We start from the raw sequence: 19,931 nt of genomic DNA on the forward strand, positions 1-19,931 counted from the left end.
TGCTTCAGTACTGCTGCTTTACTCCTCTATTAGTGCTGGACAAGGGTAATTGTCCACATTGACACTGACCCCACAGCAAAGACATTCATCATCTAGAGGTGACAGACACAACAGCACCCCCTCGCGCACACACACACACACACACACACACAACCGTGCGCGCACACACACAAATGTGCAAAATCAAGGTGACTCAGAGATCGAGGAGGGCACAGATGGATGGACAGGCTGGCTGAGAGAGGGGGAGAGAGGGGAGCGTGAGGCCAGGCAGCTGCACTCGTCTGATAGTCCCCAGCAGTCACTGGGAGTACAGCAGATATCACCGCTGACATTTCGAGCTCGGCTACCCACAGCAGCCCCCCGGGATCACAGCGTCTGCTCCGGAGCCCTTCTGTCAATCTCGTCCCGTTTGTCACTCTCCCTCTCCGTCTCTTGCGCACTCTTCCTCCTCTTCCGCGCTCTCGCTCTCTCCTTCTCTCTGTCTCGCCTCATTATCTGCAGTGCGCGTCCCATCGTCTGGACGGACCGCTGATCCATATCTCCTCTCCTGCCAGACCACAGTGAGTGAGCGAGGAAGAGGGAGCGCGAGAGAGAGCGGGGAGGATGGGTAGGGAAGGTCAGAGGGCAGAGAAAGCGAAAACACACAGACAAGACGGCGGGCGCAAGACTCCGGCCGCGAGGGGAGGGCAGCTGGGGTAGGGGATTGGACGGAGGAGGCCGACGCCCCTCCTCTCTCCCGCTGCCCCTCCCCTTCCCAGGCTCCCGATCGCTTCGTCGGCTTCGTTGTGCGCGGTTCAGCAGCGCTGCGTTTGATTGGCAGCTGGTCACAGCTCAGCTGGCCGCTAAGGCGTCCTAGCAGGAGGGCAGGCGGGCCAGGAAGGGATCTGAGCGGGTTTATCAGTGCCTCTGACCGCCAGTGCTGCTCGGCGACACAAAGGAGGGGAGGAGGGGAGGGGTATTAAACATCTAAAGCAAACCAAAGAGCATGAAAGCGCCTTAGAGGTGCAGGAGCCATGGTGGGATTGGGGGGTTTAGGAATGTAGACCCTCCCCAAAAAAAGAAAGGAAGGGGGGAAAAACGAAACCGTGGCGACGCTCGAGAGCAGAGATGATCTGAAAAGGTACCAAAATGTATCCCAACGCCAGCAGAGAAACAAACAATAAATAACCAGGAACAAACAAACAGCTTTAAGGGCAGAGTGCAGCGAAAACTCAATTACACATTAGTGACTGACCTCCAAACAATACATTCATGCCCAACAGAATCAAACAGCAAACATTATGGCTCGCATGGAATGTTTACACCACTACGTGCCACTTATGGGATTTTTTTAAAGCCGACTAGAACAATCTGCAGTCTACAGTGTGCGTTTTGCATGTGACCCGAGTTTGGGGTAAGGCTGACAGAGTCTCTTTTAAGAAAGAAAGCGAGATGGCACTGTGCTCTATTTCATATCACACACATCTTGCTGGAACAATCTACATTCAAACAAACCAAACCTTAACTAAGCACCCTAAACAGGGAGAGAAGAAACATTTGGTATGCATGTGTTTTTGTGTGTATCTGTGTGGGTGTGCGTCTGTGTGCATCTCTGTGGGTGTGTGTGTGTATTCTGGCCTTATCCGTGCTTTAACTCTGGCTCTTCCAAGCTTCTGCTGGCAGTGTAGGGGCATGGTAATTATGTAATTACTCGTGTAATTAGCACAGTAGCTGACACAGAGCGAGCCTGAGGGAGGGCGAGGTGGGGTCAGTTTACCACAGCTACAAGCTTGTGTGGGCCCCTCAGCATTCCCGCACAATGACCTGCCCGTCAACCCACATGTACCCCCCCCACAGCCTTCTTCCCCGCCCCCTCGGCCATTCCCACACGCCCCCCGCTTGAACACACACCTCTAGATAACGGCATACGCGCACACATACGCGCAGGCTGTGTGTCGCGCTGCACCAGCTCCGCGGCAGTAGCCGGGGAGCGACCCGAAGGAGCGGAGGCAGCAGGCCGAGGGTGAGCGGTGCCGCCCGGCGCTGTAACGCCCTCTGTTACTCGGCACGCTCGCCTGCCAGTTCAGATGCGGTGGGTGCACACTTCAGAAGGCAGAGTTAATCCATCGTGGAGTTTACCGAGTCTCCACAGCCATCTCACACATACATACACTTCCATAACTTATAAGCAATATATACACACGGCTATAGTATGATACAGTCTACCAAACATTTTCCATATCTTCAGTACTGCCATATGTCTACTCACACAAACTCTCTCTCTCTTTCATACACACACACACACACACACACACACACACACACACACACACACACACACACACACACACTTGTCTCCATTGTGTATTTAAAGGCAGATATTAATGAGTGCCTTAGCTCTTGCTCAGTGAGACCTTGGCTATTAGCCAGCTAACGTGTTCACCGCTCACTCAAAAGCACCTCCTGAACGCCATTACATCACTCACTGCTGCCTGGCAAAACAGAATTATATCTGTTCTAATGTGCAAACCAGCTACTCAGCACAATTCTTCTTACAGATAGAATGTCTGTGCTGTTGTTTAGGGTCAGGATAGGGCATTTCATCACAGTGTATAGCATTGGCTGATTTAGATCATGTAACACATGGTTTAGATGAATTAGTATGAACATGAGGTTTTAGTATTCACTATAATCCATATTCCTCTCGACACTATAACTGATGTGCACGAAAAATGTAATAGTTCTAAATGACCAAGCTACAAAGTCATTTCTGTGATTTTAGCAGCCTAATGAAATCCTAAAAGCCCATATGGGCTCGTTAGGTGGTGAACTAAATGAGGGTAATTAATCAGGGGTGATTTTACACACATGCACACACACAGACAGAGTGGGAGGGTACAGTAGCACTGGGACTGTGTGTGTATCATGGCTTTAAGAGGGCAGCAGTGTGTGTGTATGTGTGTGTGTGGGTGTGTCTGTGTGACAGCGTTAAAGCACCCTAAATGCAGACACACACAGAGCAATCTAATCACCTTAACAAAGACACACCTGCAGCTACATCTGAAACTTCCTCCCTCGGTTTCCTTTCTACACACACACACACACACACACACACACACACACACACACACACACATCTCTCTTATTTAGAATGCTCATCAGCTCTGTGTGAACATTTGTTTATATGGCTCACGCTGATGTATTGGAGTGTTGTGAACACGCTGCCATTCTGGTTTCCATATTCCAGCAGCTGTATATTAGTGCATCTGTCTGAAACTGTAGAATCAGGGACATTGTCAGGTTTCTTTCCACAGTGGCTCGCTCTCTCTCTCTCTCTCTCTCGCTCTCTCTCTCTCTCTCTCTCTCTCTCTCTCTCTCTCTCTCTCTTTTTCTCTCTGTCTCTCAGGAATGTGTTGCAGTGGGATGTGCAGAACGCTAAGGGTGTTGTTGGGGTGTGCAGAACGCTAGTGCTAAGTCAGCATTGTTTAAATGGCTGAAGGCCGTGAGTGACTTCATTAATAGAACCCACTCTGCATATTAATCCAGAGGAGTGGGGTATTTACAGCTCAGCTACTGTCCAACTTATGCCCACCCCCCACCCACTGTCCAACTCCTGCCCTACAACACCACCCATTGTTCAATTAATGCCTCCAACCCCACCCACTGTCCAACTCCTGCCCTACAACACCCCCCATTGTTCAATTACTTTCCACCTGCTTTCGGGAGTGACTGGGTGGAATAACTGTAATGTTGACTTTTCTAGTAATTACTTAGGCTTCATCAGGAGCTCTGACAGTTTGAGTCGATCAGAGGTCAGAGGTCAGACTGACCACACACAAATCCACTCACCCCAGCGTGTTGTGTCAGTGTGTGTTCCAGGGTTGTGGTAATGGTGCTCTCACTAGCCCTCAGTGTGTAGTGGCCCTCCAGGTTTCCAATCTGAAAAAGCACACACCGTTAAAGGGGATATATTTCTATAGCTGTAGAAACTCCACACAGCATTATGGGCACAACCACACAGACACACACACACTCACCCTAAGGGCTGCAGAAACACATAAATCTGGTTTAACTAATCATCTGCTTTCCAAAAAAACCCACAAAAGTGTGCTGACCTTCACAGTTACAGTAAATAAATTTTTCTGTTGCCATATTTCAGTGTTATTTGCCTGCTGTATGTTCCTTTTGTGCTTTAAATATTTTGTGTGTGCACTAAAAGTCCTCAGTTAGACTGTTATCATGTTGGAGCTAAATGAAACTCAGCATTTTCATCTGACCCATTCTAAAGTTTTTCATTTCTTAGAGCCACACAAATGAAATCACATTTTGAACAACTGGGAGAGTCAGTGCTAACTAAGTGCGATTTTGTGTATGTGTGTGTGTTCATGTGCGCGTGTGCATATGCGTGTACGTGTGTGTGTGTGTGTGTGTGTGTGTGTGTGTGTGTGTGTGTTTGAGTCTCGTTGATCTTATCTCCAATCTCATTCTCTCCACTCTCTATCCATGAGCTACACTCCCCACAACTATACACTCACCCCTCCACACACTCCCCACACCTATACACTCACCCCTCCACACACTCCCCACAACTATACACTCACCCCTCCACACCTATACACTCATCCCCCCACACACTCCCCACACCTATACACTCACCTCCCACACACTCCCCACACCTATACACTCATCCCCCCCACACTCCCCACACCTATACACTCACCTCCCACACACTCCCCACACCTATACTCATCCCCCCACACTCCCCACACCTATACACTCATCCCCCCACACACTCCCCACACCTATACTCATCCCCCCACACCTATACACTCATCCCCCCACACTCCCCACACCTATACTCATCCCCCCACACTCCCCACACCTATACTCATCCCCCACACTCCCCACACCTACACTTACCTCGCACACACTCCCCACACCTATACTCATCCCCCCACACTCCCCACACCTATACTCATCCCCCCACACTCCCCACACCTATACTCATCCCCCCACACTCCCCACACCTACACTTACCTCGCACACACTCCCCACACCTATACTCATCCCCCCACACTCCCCACACCTATACTCATCCCCCCACACCTATACTCATCCCCCCACACTCCCCACACCTATACTAATCCCCCCACACTCCCCACACCTATACTCATCCCCCCACACTCCCCACACCTACACTTACCTCGCACACACTCCCCACACCTATACTCATCCCCCCACACTCCCCACACCTATACTCATCCCCCCACACTCCCCACACCTATACTCATCCCCCCACACTCCCCACACCTATATTCATCCCCCCACACTCCCCACACCTATACTCATCCCCCCACACTCCCCACACCTATATTCATCCCCCCACACTCCCCACACCTATACTCATCCCCCCACACACTCCCCACACCTATACTCATCCCCCCACACTCCCCACACCTATACTCATCCCCCCACACTCCCCACACCTACACTTACCTCGCACACACTCCCCACACCTATACTCATCCCCCCACACTCCCCACACCTACACTTACCTCGCACACACTCCCCACCCTTCACATACACACCTCTCCTTTATTGTTTAGATCTCTAACCGATTTTCCGTTTCTGCTCTCCCTCCTCTTTATCCTTTTCTCTCATCCATCCGTAATCTTTCCTTCTAGCTCCTATTTTTACTCCTCTTTACTCCATCTCTCGCTCTCCTCTCCCACACCTTGTTTTTTTTCCTTTCTCTCTCTTTCCGTTTTACTCTCCCCTTAAGCTCGGTTGTTTTCTCTCCCCCTCTCCAAATCTCTCTCTCTCTCTCTCTCTCTATCTCTCTCTCCACTCACCTCCGTGACACACCACCTATCACTGCAGACCCACGGGCAGCACAGTCCCTCTCGGACAGTAATCACACAGCAGGGTGAGAGTGATGCTAGAACAGGGTGGTGTGAGGCTGTTCTAGCACCTCACCCCAGGACGCTGTCAAGCTGCCTGGGAGGCCCAGGGGCTGCGACTACCTCAGGCCTTGCCGGCCAACTGATGGATGACAGCAGAGAATGGTGGGCAGGGGACCAGGCTCAGTGTGTGAGCCTCAGCCTATTCCTACTGACCCTAAACCCTCCTCACCTCTATGCTCACAAACACACACAAACACACATCAGCTAGTTGCATTTACAGCATTTAGCAGACGCTCACAGCAACTTACAATAGTGCTTTCATGTCTCAATGCAACAAATTCTTATACTAGCACATTAGACCAGAGTCTAAGGATACCATTGCCGTGAGAGAAAATACATACAAGGAAAATGCATGCAAGTTTTACATATGTAATGAAGTGAGTGAAGTATCCGTGATTAATCAAGTGCCTTGAAGTGGCTATGAATCATCCAAGTTCTTGAAGAGACGGGTCTTGATGTTTGAAGGCAGCAAGGGACTCTGCTGTACGATCAGATAATGGAAGTTCATCCTACCATCTGGGTGCTAGTACAGAAAAGAGCCTTAAGGCATGTCTTCCCTGTCTCCCAGGGGCGGCAGTTCAAGATGAGCTGTACTTCAGGCACAAAGCGAGCGACATACGGTGTGGTGAGACTGGTGCCTTCAGGTAGGAGGGAGCATGTCCAGTTTTGGCTTTGTAGTCAAGAGTCAGAGTTTTTAAGTTACATCAATAATACTAACCTCGAGAAAAAAAGTAAAAACTACATTAAAAACACAATGCAAAAATTAAGAACAGAATACCATTCATGGTTTACTTGATTTAAAAAAAAAAAAAAGAAAGATTACATTATATTTTTTATCCCTAAAAATTAAATATAAAACTAATTACAGAGAGCTGCAAAATAAATACACCACAAAAATAATCTTTACCCCAGAGGGTTTTAATAAAAAGTCAGTAATGTTCCCATTCCTGACATCACTACAGGCACCTTTTAGTAAAGAACACTGACTCTGAACACCCTGCAGCCTGTATATGAGTACCTTTCTGTAGAGGGAATATGACATTAACACTGAAGACACAAAGAAGAGAGCTGTCTTTGCCTGCCCAGTTAGAAGATTCTTGCTGTTTAGTACTAGAATAAATTAAACTCCCCGGTATCACCCTGGTATCACCCTGGTATCACTCCCTGGTATCACCATCCGAAGCTGCCCATAGGCTGGGTGTAACTTTGGACAACCAGGTGTCGTTCTTAACTCATGTTTCTAATCTAACCCGGTCCTGCAGATTCCTGCTTTGTAACATACGAAGGATTCGAGCCTTTCTCTCGCAGGAAGCTACCCAGGTGCTTGTGCAGTCTCTTGTGATCTCAAAGCTAGACTACTGCAACTCGCTACTTGCTGGTCTTCCTCTAAGAGCCATCAAACCTCTACAACTTGTCCAGAATGCAGCAGCATGACTGGTCTTCAATCTTCCGAAGTTCACACGTTACTCCACTGCTGCGCTTCCTTCATTGGCTCCCTGTAGCTGCACGCATCAGATTTAAAAACTTGATGCTTGCCTACAAAGGCAAAAATGGACCAGCCCCTTCATACATGAGGTCAATGGTCAAAGCCCAATCCGTACCTCGAGTACTTCGAACCTCAAGTACAGCTCGGCTTGAAATACCTTGCTTCAGGTCTCATGAACGATAAGCATCGAGACTATTTTCTGTCCTGGCTCCAAGATGGTGAAATGAACTCCTGCTTGCTGTCCGGACAACAGAGTCCCATGCAGTCTTCAAATGCAGACTGAAGACCCATCTATTTGGAGAATATTTAAAGGACAACTGACACTGCTCCCATATTGACTGACTAAATTAGTACTTATTGTAGGGTATTGTTTATGTTGTTTAACAAACTCTAGCACTTATTGTTTATAGCACTTATCATTGTTTAAGATAGACCTTATGTATTTTGCACTTTTAGGTATGAGCATTCATCCCTATATTTTACGGTATTCTAGTTCATTGGTATGTTGGACTCTAACCTACTGTACTGTACTTGGATACATTCTATGAGTAAATGACAAAGCACTTTTGTAAGTCGCTCTAGATAAGAGCGTCTGCTAAATGCCGTAAATGTAAATGTAAATGGACAAATTACATTTCAATGAACCATGAACTAATCTAATTATAAACAATTGTTATATTTGTATGTCCAAACCTATAGCTAGTATTTATGGTAATCAATATTGTATATGTTCATATATAGTGAAGACCAAGCTAGGGATAACAGCACAGGCTCTAGTACCGAGTGCACATCTTCTCTCTGTCTGCCACCATCAGATCAGATAAGACTAATTCAGTGTAACTGCAAGATCTCACAGAGGTCATGTGAGTCTTAACAGAGGACCTTCAAAAGGCCATGTAAAACACACAACAGGCCCTCAGAGAGGCTGTACAAGACAAACTACAGGCCCTCACATAAACTGAGTCAGTTTACAGGACCTCAGAGAAACCACATAGACCACATTACAAGACCTCACAGAAATCATGTTGGTCAGAACACAAGACTTCACATAGACCATGTGGATCTGCTAAATGGGCCAGAATACAGAGCCTAGCCAAAACCATAGGAGTTGGTCTACAGGACCTCAATGAGACCAAGTGGGTCAGAATACAGGACTCCACAAAAACCATGAAACAGACAACATGGAAAATCAAAAGCTGCAGTTACATGTACATGCACATTTAACAGAGGCTTTTAAAATGAGAACTTTGACAGGCTGCATTGTTAAGAAAGGGTCATACTCCTCCCATATAACTGGGGAGGGAGTAAGTAGGATCAGATAGAGGGTGAATGTACTCTGGGAAGGTTAGCTGGTCATCCAGAACCACCCCAAGGTTGTTAGCAGTACGTGAGAGATGAACAGCAAGGGTGTCTGGGAAATGAAAGGTCCAAGAGTCTGTGCCAAGCAGATCGGTTCCATCTTGTCAGTTTTTAGTTCCAGGTGATGGTTTTACATGCAGGAAGAGATGCAGTTGCTTTTCCTTTCTGATTAATCAAACAAACCAAATCACATGTAGCCTACTTTCCTGCGCAGAGTCACTTTCCCACAATCTTGCTCGACGCTGTCCCGCTATAGATCGCGCCTTCCTAATGGACGTGGTTCGAGAAGGTAATCTAATTCATGGGCAGCAATTAAAATAGGAGAGAGCCCTGTCAGTATGAATTACCCACGCCTTCACTCACCGTTTCCATTCCTTCACAACCCCCGACACACTGATCCACCTGACCGCCTCATCAACAGCAACCAGGACCGAATCCGCTTCAGGCGACGATATCCTCCCAAATCAGCGTATCCGTCAGCGCTACAACACGCATATGCTCTCATTTGTCCCTGCGTTCATCAGACAATTATCTGCTCTGTTATTAATGAAGTAATCAGCCCCCTCATCCGCCGTCATGTCGTCCATATTCCAGACCAAGGCCGTTTAAAAAAGCAAACAAAAAACAAGGCATTTTAAGCCACGAACGACTTTTCTACTTTGGGGTATGACTGCTGGGCCGATGCTGAGGTCAGACGGCCACTCGTCCGTCACCGCCACACACAGAATAACCTCGAGAGACGGCGCACTTCGAAGAAAACGGCTCCCAGTTTACGATTTATGACTTTCTTTCAGTTTACTGCCTTTTAATTTTTGGAATTGGCCTTTCGATTTGTAGAGAAATATAAAAAGTCTGTTTTATTACGGGATAATAAGATCTGCCTTTATGTGAGTTTTATCACTCCAGTACACAAACAAGACTCGGCGAAAGGTTTTTACAATGAGAGGAATTCCTGCATTCGTACGTCCTGAGCGATATACTATTGCTATGAAGGCGGCGGACAGTAACATTCTGTACGTTTTATTGTGCTTTTGGGAAATTACGCGGCCGTTAGACGTGCTGTAGGCGCTAAAACGAGACACCAAAACCAGCCTTGAGCAGCGAGTCAACAGCATCCGAACAGGATACGGAGGGGCGGAAGAAAAATCAACGCCGTCTACACTTCACTCCTGAATTATACTAACAACTCAGTCAAAAAACCTTCTCCAAACAGTTCATTTTAGCTCATCTTCCCGAATTTGGTGAACAGCGAAAGACTATGCCAAATTGCTCATCTTTGTTACGAAGCCTTTTCAGCTGCACAGCGTCCGTAATAAACTCCGCTGGCTTCCAAAGGCTGAAAAAACAGCAGTAATTTGCTTTCTGGAGAATATCTTTTCATGCAAACATGGCGACCTGAAATGTCCGCTTTTTTTTTGTTAATTTAATAGACAGTAGCTCTTTATAACAGCCACTGAATTCTGGGCCGTGAGCGAATGTACTCTGTGGGCCCATAAAAAAACAGGGGAAAGGTTATATGTGGCCATATGTACTATTAATGCAACGTTATTAATGTACTCACCAACTCAGTGACTTTTTATAATTGAGGCTCGTGTGTTTCATAAAGTTACGCTTCAAGTAGAGAGCATGATGGCATTTAACGTCACATAACATTGTGAAAAGGAGAAAAAAAAAACAGACACTCATTATACTGTAGGATATACCCTGCTTGACATTTTCTCCACAACCACTCTTCCCTGTCTTCTTCAGTCCCAATAGCCATATTGTGTTTTCCTGTGATGTCCTATGGAGCATATTTATATATATAAAACCTCTCCCTGCTGCTCATACCGCCTTTTGGAAACAACTAGCTGATAATAACCGTTAAACCGTTCTTAAACCATTCCGAAAAAAACAAAACAACTGAACCCATTTCATTTCTCATAGAATAAAAAGGAGCTCAGCTGTGTTACTTCAACTTGATTTCTTTGTCTTATTTTGATAACCTTTTTCCTTTTTCAGGGCGGGGGGAGAAGGCATCAGCACGGGGCAGAATAAACCATTTGCATCTTTAAGGGGAGATACCCCCCCCCCCCCCAGGAGCCCCTCAGAAGCCCCCCAATATTTTATAGATACAAAGATGTAACATTTATTTAGCAGTATTCGTTTATTTTTTTTACTAAATAGTCTGTTCAGTTTATATATGCATTACAGAGAAACTTACATCAGGAAACCAAAACAACTGCAGACATATCATCGTAAGCTTTTTTGAAGGCTTTCCCACACTGGAGCTCTAGGAAGCAGGCTACACCACCCACTCTGATGCCCCAGTAATAACATGTGCAGGGAGTTAATGCAGTTCTCAGGTCAGGAGAGGTAAGGCTAATGGATCTTCTAGCCTGCTACTATCTAAGACAAACCGTTCAATGTAGCACACAATGTAACAAGAGTCCCTAACTGATCAGCTGTGCACATATGTTACCAGTCAAAAGTTTGGATACACATGAATTAATATGTTTTTCAAAGCCCTAGAGGCATTTTCATATAAACATTATGCTTAAATTCATTATTATGACAGGGTAGATATATAAATTGATTTCAAAACAAAACATATATATGAGATTAAAAAAAACAAAACAAAAATAACATTTTTAAAATGCTGCTTATAGGAGAATGTCTTCAAGACTGATGGAAAAGCTTCATAGGTGGCTGCCTCATGAAGCTGTTTAAGCGAACACCAAGAGCGTGTAAAGCTGTCATCAAAAGATAGGACAGTTACTTTCAATGATCTAAAATCACATGTGTTATTTCACTGTGTTAATACCTACACCATTTTTGTTAAACGTAGAAAACAGTAAAAATAAGCAGAAAGCAGGTGCCCTAAATTTGCCGAGTGGTGTATCTAAGCAGAGAGCTAAGATGCCAAATGAAAAACTGGTTAATCTTTGTCTTAATATCAGTATCACTGCCTACAAACAAAAGCATGACTGGGCAGAGGTCCTTCAAAACTTCAAAAGCATGTGGTCACTTACCTTTGTTGAAATCTGACATTAACACATATTTTACGCTGAATCATTGTGTACAGGCTAGAGCATGAGGAATCAAAGTCATGTAGTGTCTTGGGCATCTGGTAGGACATGCACCAGTTAAATGTGATGTGCTGGGAAATGTCAGGGAAACACACCCAGGACCTCCCTGACACTACATTCAGTTTTAACACACAGGGAAGGGTTTAAGGCAAGCATGTTCCTAGAATCCCGATCATGCAGCTTGCTTCCTGTTTATGTCAGAGATTCCGGCTTCCGAGATTCACGGCCTTGATGGGACTCCTTACAGCATGGTGACCCGAGGTCAATGAAAACCAAGCACAGTCCGATGTGTCAGCGTTTGTGATTAAGTTCACAGAAAACGAATGCGAGTTTTATAAGCGTACAGTCAGCTACTTGCTTGTCTGATTCTGTGAGAAGCATCTATCATCTTTTTATTCATAGTAGCACATTTGCCTCACTCAATAGAGTAATTAAATTACAGTATACTATAGCAGCCTGAGGGGATTCAAAATCCCACAATATCTTGCCCTCTCAGTGGGAAACACTGTCTGAAAAACAGACATGTGCAAGTTACAGCTATTTGGCTAATCTGAATGGCAGTAAAAGCCTGCTGCTTTTGGCATTCATGCCATTGAGAGTGGGGATGTATGTATCTTATATGTGCTGCTGTGATCTGCTATTGCTGCATCTTCAGGAAATTTGATTTTGTTGAATTTTTTTTATTCCTATCGGTTGATTTTTCGTTAACAAATACTGCATCATAGAGGGTTTCCTTTTTTTACACATTTGTGTCTTTTCCCTAAAACACATCTGTCTCATCTTTAGAAGGACTTGAGAGTCAGACGATGAGTTAAATCAGGTGGGTCAGACAGGGGAAACTGAAAAATGCTAAATCCCATAATTGCTCTTTTCCCTGAATAAACCCTTTTGTTTTGTTAAATATGGTTTCATACAAGTTTTAGGCTCTCAAACGTCTTAGGCTTAGGAAAGTAAGAATTTATTCCTGTAAAGCATTTATTCCTGTAAAGCATTTATTCCTTGTGGCAAAAAACTATGTCATTTTTAATTTTTTTTAGTTTCTTGCTTGTTTTGTCCCTCGTCCAAGTGATCTCAGCTTTAGTTGTGTTCTGTTCGGTCCATGACAGATGTAGGTCTTATTTGTCGTTCACTGTGTGTGTTTGCCTTATCCGTGTTCGAAGTCAATATCTACTTAAAAGATGAATTTTCGCAAGTCAAAGACCACCACTGCAGATTCAGCAGGCTGAAATACCAGGATCCAACATCTACCTGAACTTTGTATTTGAACGCACCAAAAAATCTTGTTACTTTACATAAAAGTAACATTGTAGTAGTATTTGTAGTAGTAGTGTTTATATATGTATTATATAGTGTTTTGCATGCAAATAAACTCTGCATGAATAAATAGGTTTTAGCTTCTTAGGTGACTAAGACTTCTGCACAGTACTGTATGTCTCTCCAGTGTGCCATAAAAATCAGCTATAAAATGAAGACCTTCTCACTAGAAGCACGGCTCATCCCCCACAACCCACACCTACAGGCTCTTTATCCACTTCACTTCACTACAGTCGGCCAAAAAAGTTCTAGTGACTCATAGGCACCCACCATACTGCTTATAAATTCGTCTAATTCTCTTTTTCAAGAAGTAAAACCCCGAGGGATATATTGCTAAAGCCTGATTAAGCCTTTTGCCCTGCAGGGGTTGTTCACTCACCTGGCAGTTTTCTTTGTGTCATTATAGTAGTAATATATCTAAAACAAAAAGTTTTACTCATCCATCATCTGGTAATAGATATTCTATCATTGCATGCAAGACATTGAAAAATAACAGGTGTTTGTTAGTTTGGCATGTGGACCATAAAAATGCTATCAGATGTGGTAATCGTATATCATTTAAAAAATGTTTCTACATGCTAGTAGTCAGCACCTCTGAAATATACAGACCATTTCGCTCAATTGCTTTAGGCTTTAATAACAGCAGAGCTTTTTGAAGGTCAGAGTTTGTTTGTCAAAATAGCAAGAATCCCAGGTTCAAGTATCAAGGGAGGTGGAAAAACTGACCAGGGGACCAGAAACAGGGGATCAGTCTGTAGAGACAGCATCCCCCACAATTTACCCAACACAGCGTTGAAGCATCTAGCAGACCACATGGGCAGGAGAGTGAGGTCTGATAGGAGAAGCTGCACACATCAAAGAAACATCAAATCAGACACATCAGAACTAAAGACTGAAGGGCCATAAAGAACAGAGGTGTGGTTCTGGCCTCCTTCCTTTACTGGGAGTGTGTGTGTATAGGGGTGTGTGTGTGTGTAACAGCTGGCAAGTGTCTGTCTCTGTGGGGGTTTGGTATGTCTTATCCCTGCATGGAAGCTGTAATCATAAAGTCTGTGGAGCATGATTCCCTCAGGGTGGTGTGCATGCACGTACACACACACACACACACACACACACACACACACACACACACACACACACACACACACACACACACACACACACACACACACACTCAGAGAAACAGCATGAGTCACACACACAAACATGTCCAGAACTACTGTTCGGCACACTGTAGTGGAGAAGCCCAGCAGTCTGCTAGTGTCAAGATGATGGTGAAGAAGAGCACTGAAGAGGGTGCAGAAAGAGAGAGAGAGAATTAGTGAGGGAGAGAGGGAAAGAGTGTGTGTGTGTGTGTGTGTGTGTGTGTGTGGGAGAGAGAGAGAGAGAGAATGAGGGAAAGAAGGAGGAAAGGTAAGGAAGAAGTCAGTGAGTAGCACAGTGAGACAGTGAGACAGTCAGGGCAGGAAAAGGAGAAAGTACAATTCAAAGGAGAGAAAGACAGAGCGAGCGATAGAGAGAAATAGAGAAAGAGAGAGAGAAGGACTGAATATGAATGACTGAACACTGTCCCAGCAGGGAGGAGGACCAGGCAATGGAAGATGATGAGGATGAAGGACTTTACAATGATCTCCCCCTCTCCCTCTCTCATTCTCTCTCCCCCTCTCTCATTCTCTCTCTCCCCCTCTCCTTCTCTCATTCTCTCTCTCCCTCTCCCTCTCTCATTCTCTCTCCCCCTCTCTCATTCTCTCTCTCCCCCTCTCCTTCTCTCATTCTCTCTCCCTCTCCCTCTCTCATTCTCTCTCCCCCTCTCCCTCTCTCATTCTCTCTCTCCCTCTCCCTCTCTCATTCTCTCTCCCCCTCTCTCATTCTCTCTCTCCCCCTCTCCTTCTCTCATTCTCTCTCCCTCTCTCATTCTCTCTCTCCCCCTCTCCCTCTCTCATTCTCTCTCCCCCTCTCCCTCTCTCATTCTCTCTCCCTCTCCCTCTCTCATTCTCTCTCTCCCCCTCTCCCTCTCTCATTCTCTCTCCCCCTCTCCCTCTCTCATTCTCTCTCCCCCTCTCCCTCTCTCATTCTCTCTCTCCCCCTCTCCCTCTCTCATTCTCTCCCCCTCTCCCTCTCTTTCTCTCTCTCCCCCTCTCCCTCTCTCATTCTCTCTCTCCCCCTCTCTCATTCTCTCTCTCCCCCTCTCCCTCTCTCGAGGCCAAAAGGGGAAAAGGGGAGCCTATAATGATGCCTGTAATTCTCTCTTTCTCTCGCTCACTCTTTCTAGCACTCTCTGTCTTTTTATCTCTCTCTCTCATTAAATATTTATCTGCTCCAGAGGCAGGAGAACTCAGCTGTAGTGCCCCAATCTTGACCAATCAAATCACAGCCTTATTCTTGGGGAGACATATCCTCCTCTGTCCCCACCTCCTATATCCCCTAGATCTCTTGGATCCAAACTACATCCTGTAAACATGTTGTAGTCACGCCGCTTCATTTTCTGCTGTCAACAGCCAGGCTTGGAGGTATTGTAGACAAGTGCAGAAGTCCACTAAGTTAAACAAAGAACCCAAAACATCAGACATATTCCTCTTGGTTTAGGGGCCACTTTATGAGAGAGGGGAGATGTCATAGTGTGTGAGTGAGAATGACTTCCAGGGTCAGTGGCACCACATGAGGCTGCGTGACACACACACAAGTACATTTACATTACATTTTATGGCATTTAGCTGATGCTTTTATCCAAAGTGACTTACAATTATGACTGAATACAACTTGAACAATTGCAGGTTAAGGGTCTTGCTCAGGGGCCCAACAGTGGCAACTTGGCAGTGGTGGGGTTTGAAATGGCAACCTTCTGATTACTAGTCAACTACCTTAACCACTGAGATACCAAGTACACACACACCCATGCACAGGTGCACGCACGCGCGCGCGCACACACGCACACACACACACACACACACACACACACACACACACACACACACACACTCACACACACGCACACACACACACACGCACACACACACACACACACACACACACACACACACTATTGTATTACTATGCTCTGTGGAGTTTAGGTTACCTGAAGTGACATTGTAACAAAAACCCTAACTCTACATCTGATCTCAAGTTAGTGAAAAAGAAAGGACAAACATTTTCTTAAATGCATGCAAAATATTAAGACATTTGCTATTATTCTGACCATTTCAGTACCCATGTATTTCTGAGCATTGAGAGCATTCTGGGATGGCTGACTAAATACTGTCTAGGGGGCTATTACAATGCTCTCACACTCCCAACACACTCTCATCACATTACTATCCAGCTGCTATCCTAGTCCCATTCCACACTCACCACATTCCCATCACACTCCCATTCCCCTCCCACCACATTCCCATCACACTCCCAACACACTCTCATCTCACCCCCATTCTGCTTCTACAACACTCCAAAAACACTCTCATCACATTACTATCCAGCTGCTATCCTAGTCCCATTCCACACTCACCACATTCCCATCACACTCCCATTCCCCTCCCACCACATTCCCATCACACTCCCATTCCCCTCCCACCACACTCCCACTGCACTCCCATGAACCTTAACACTCTCACCAGCTCCTGTTACCAGGTAGTGACGTTTAGTAGCAGAAGCTTTCATTAATCTCCAATTGATCAACAATGAAAAACTGAATTAAAAACAATTCCAACACGGTCACTCAACACCTCTTAAGACATGAAATGATAATAACAACAATAATCTAATATATTCTGAAAATTATTTTCTTATTATTTTCTTATTGTTGTTGTTATTATTATTATTATTATTATTATTATTATTATTATTATTAAGAAATATACAGAGAGAGTAAAGAGATGAGCATTTCCAAGATTACTCATTTCCACAAGGTGACAAGATCAACAATATTTCATGTGACCATGTTACCGCAGAACAGATTTGATTTCAACATGCCTTCAAGACTTTAAATATATTGTTTCCTTCACTAAAGAAACTTTTAGTGCATTGAAAATTTCCTCAAACCTGTGTGTCTCTCTCAGTGACGCGAGCTATGCTTAACCAGACAGAGGTGGAGAATACATGTGCAGACGGTATCACAACGGAGAATGGAGGGATATAAGAGGGAACAGGGGATAAGTCCGAAGGAATACAGGGATGCGTGTAGAAGGATGAGGGGATGGGGATGAGTATATGTTGGAAGGGAAGAGGGAGAGAGAGCAGAAGCTTGACACGGGGAGGGCTGAACGTCTTGATGAGCTGATACCATGGCCCCACACACCACCACGAGCTGGAGTATGGTAATAGTATGGTAATGCTATGGTAATGCTATGGTAATGAGATGCTAATCTGGGAGCAGCATTCTCCACCAGCAGGGAGAGAGGATTTCAGTGAGAGCCTTCACCACTGGGTGAAGAGGAGAGACCTCGTGCTCACTCCTCTCTAAAACACATGTATTAAAGAATCAACATCACTATACAGAATCTATTATGGATACTGTACTTATCCATGAAGGAACACTTTACCCATTTAACAATAAATGAAAGCTAGTAGGGCTCTATTAACAAAATTCTATTTGCATAATGCCTACTATCCCGTAGCTGTTTTATCCACCTCAGCATTTTGGGTGTAAAACATTTTTTTAAACATCTTATCATCCCCTCCCACACCACACCTTATGCCTGTCATGCACAGAAACAAATATCACTCAGGCTTTTTCCTGTCATTTATACAGATTCTTTTCTACACAGTTATCTTCATCAATATAGCACTCAATCTGCAAACTACTGTGCCACAGTCTCGACTTCATAAATCATAAGTAAATAACTATATACCATACTACACGTCACCTCATGACTCTAGCTTGGCCACACCCCTCAGGTAAACACCCCTCAGCCACACCCTTAAATAAGATGCAAATGGCTTTCCCCAAAGCAGCCTGGACTTGCACTCATCCTGCCTTCCCTAACTATGCAGAGGTGAGGCCAAGCACTTTTTTACATGTGTTTGTGTGTCTGCGCAGGCCACAAGCATCACTGTCTTACACAGCTGTAGGAGGCGACTGTGCTTGTGAGTGTACATGCTTTTGTGTGTGTGTGTGTGTTTGAGCATGTGATCGTATTTGTGTGTGCTTCTGCATATGGGTGTGTGTGTGTGTGTATGTGTGTGTATTTGTGTGTTTGAGCATGTGATTGTATTTGTGTGTGCTTCTGTGTATGGGTGTGTGTGTGTGTGTGTGTGTGTGTATTTGTGTGTTTGAGCATGTGATCGTATTTGTGTGCTTCTGCGTATGGGTGTGTGTGTGTGTGTGTGCGTGTGTATTTGTTTGTTTAAGCATGTGATCGTATTTGTGTGTGCTTCTGCGTATGGGTGGGTGGGTGTGTGCGTGTGCGTGCGCGTGTGTGTGTGTGTGTGGGGGGGGGGGGGGGCAGAGGTATTTGTCTCTTTTCTGGCTCTGCGTACGAAACATCATATCTGTAATAGGTGCCATTATGTGCCCTGCCTGTCCTCCTGGCTGCCAGCAACGTCTCAGCCCCCACCACACAGATCCCATTTCACTGGAACAATGCCCAAACTGCCGGAGCTCTCCACCGCAAGCTCCTGCAACACTCATTACGCCACCGAGAGACAAACACCCCCATAACACACACACACACACACACACACACACACACACACAGCCGCTCGCGTGCGCACACACCCAATCCCTGGCAAACAACTCCACTCTCAGCCACAAGCAGGAGAGCTGTGCATCACTGCGGCGGAGATGAGCGTGCTGCGTGCCTAAAGAACAATGCTGAAACATGCCGGTCCCTCTCTGGAACGTGTCGTCTACTCTCCGAAACATGCCGATTCCTCTCTGGGAACCTCTGTCGCCAGTCCCTTCCCACCACGCATTTGGGCTGCGTGTCAGTGTGAAGAGCAGAGTCAGTCAGCCAAGCAGCTAGAGGCCAGAGAGGTAGAGGTGAGCAGAACCTGAAGGAAACCATTTATTACATGACAGATCCGACTCGAACACACCCTCCATTAAAACGGAAACTTCATACCATAATTGTTCTTTCTGAGGATGCATCGGTAACGTCATGATCTTCAAACTGTGGTGATTATGTCTGGGATGACATGGTGTTAGACATGTGGGTGTTGGCACTGTCTAACGGTTCAAGGTAAAGCAGGGTAATGCAGGGTAACACAGGGCAACGCAGTGTAACATAGGGTAATGCAAGGTAAAGCAGTGTAACGCAGGGTAATGCAGGGTAACACCGTGTAACACGGGGTAATGCAAGGTAAAGCAGGGTAATGCAGGGTAACGCAGTTTAACACAGGGTAATGCAAGGTAAAGCAGTGTAATGCAGGGTAATGCAGGGTAACACAGTGTAACACAGGGTAATGCAAGGTAAAGCAGTCTAACACAGGGTAATGCAGGGTAACACAGGGTAATGCAGTTTAACACAGGGTAATGCAAATTAAAGCAGGGTAATGCAGTGTAACACAGGGTAATGCAGGGTAAAGTACTCTGCTGACCCAACAGCTAACACTTACAAACTTATACTTATATTTGCTTAAATGCTTCTAACATTTGTAAAAGATCCTTGAGAATTATTTACCAGAAAACACCATAAAGCTGCATGACCAAAAGAATCGCGATAGCAGCCACTCATGATCATAATTTGTAAACAATAGAGAATTTGTATGTTGGCTGAAATTAGATACATTTCCTAAAAAATAAGCTAAAAACAAAAAGGGACACCTATT

At 45.3% G+C, this 19,931-nt stretch overlaps 1 protein-coding gene across 1 annotated transcript in view; it reads right to left on the reverse strand.

Moving 5' to 3' along the window:
* LOC113591155 (PC3-like endoprotease variant B) overlaps window positions 1–19,931 on the reverse strand; it is a 120,603-nt gene that overhangs the window by 93,809 nt on the left and 6,863 nt on the right. Inside the window, 1 exon segment of the mRNA XM_035528327.1 lies at window positions 3,829–3,918. Within this exon segment, the coding sequence (XP_035384220.1) occupies window positions 3,829–3,918 (90 nt within the window).

Source organism: Electrophorus electricus, chromosome 7, assembly GCF_013358815.1.
Source record: "Electrophorus electricus isolate fEleEle1 chromosome 7, fEleEle1.pri, whole genome shotgun sequence".
NCBI classification, from domain to species: Eukaryota; Metazoa; Chordata; class Actinopteri; order Gymnotiformes; family Gymnotidae; genus Electrophorus; species Electrophorus electricus.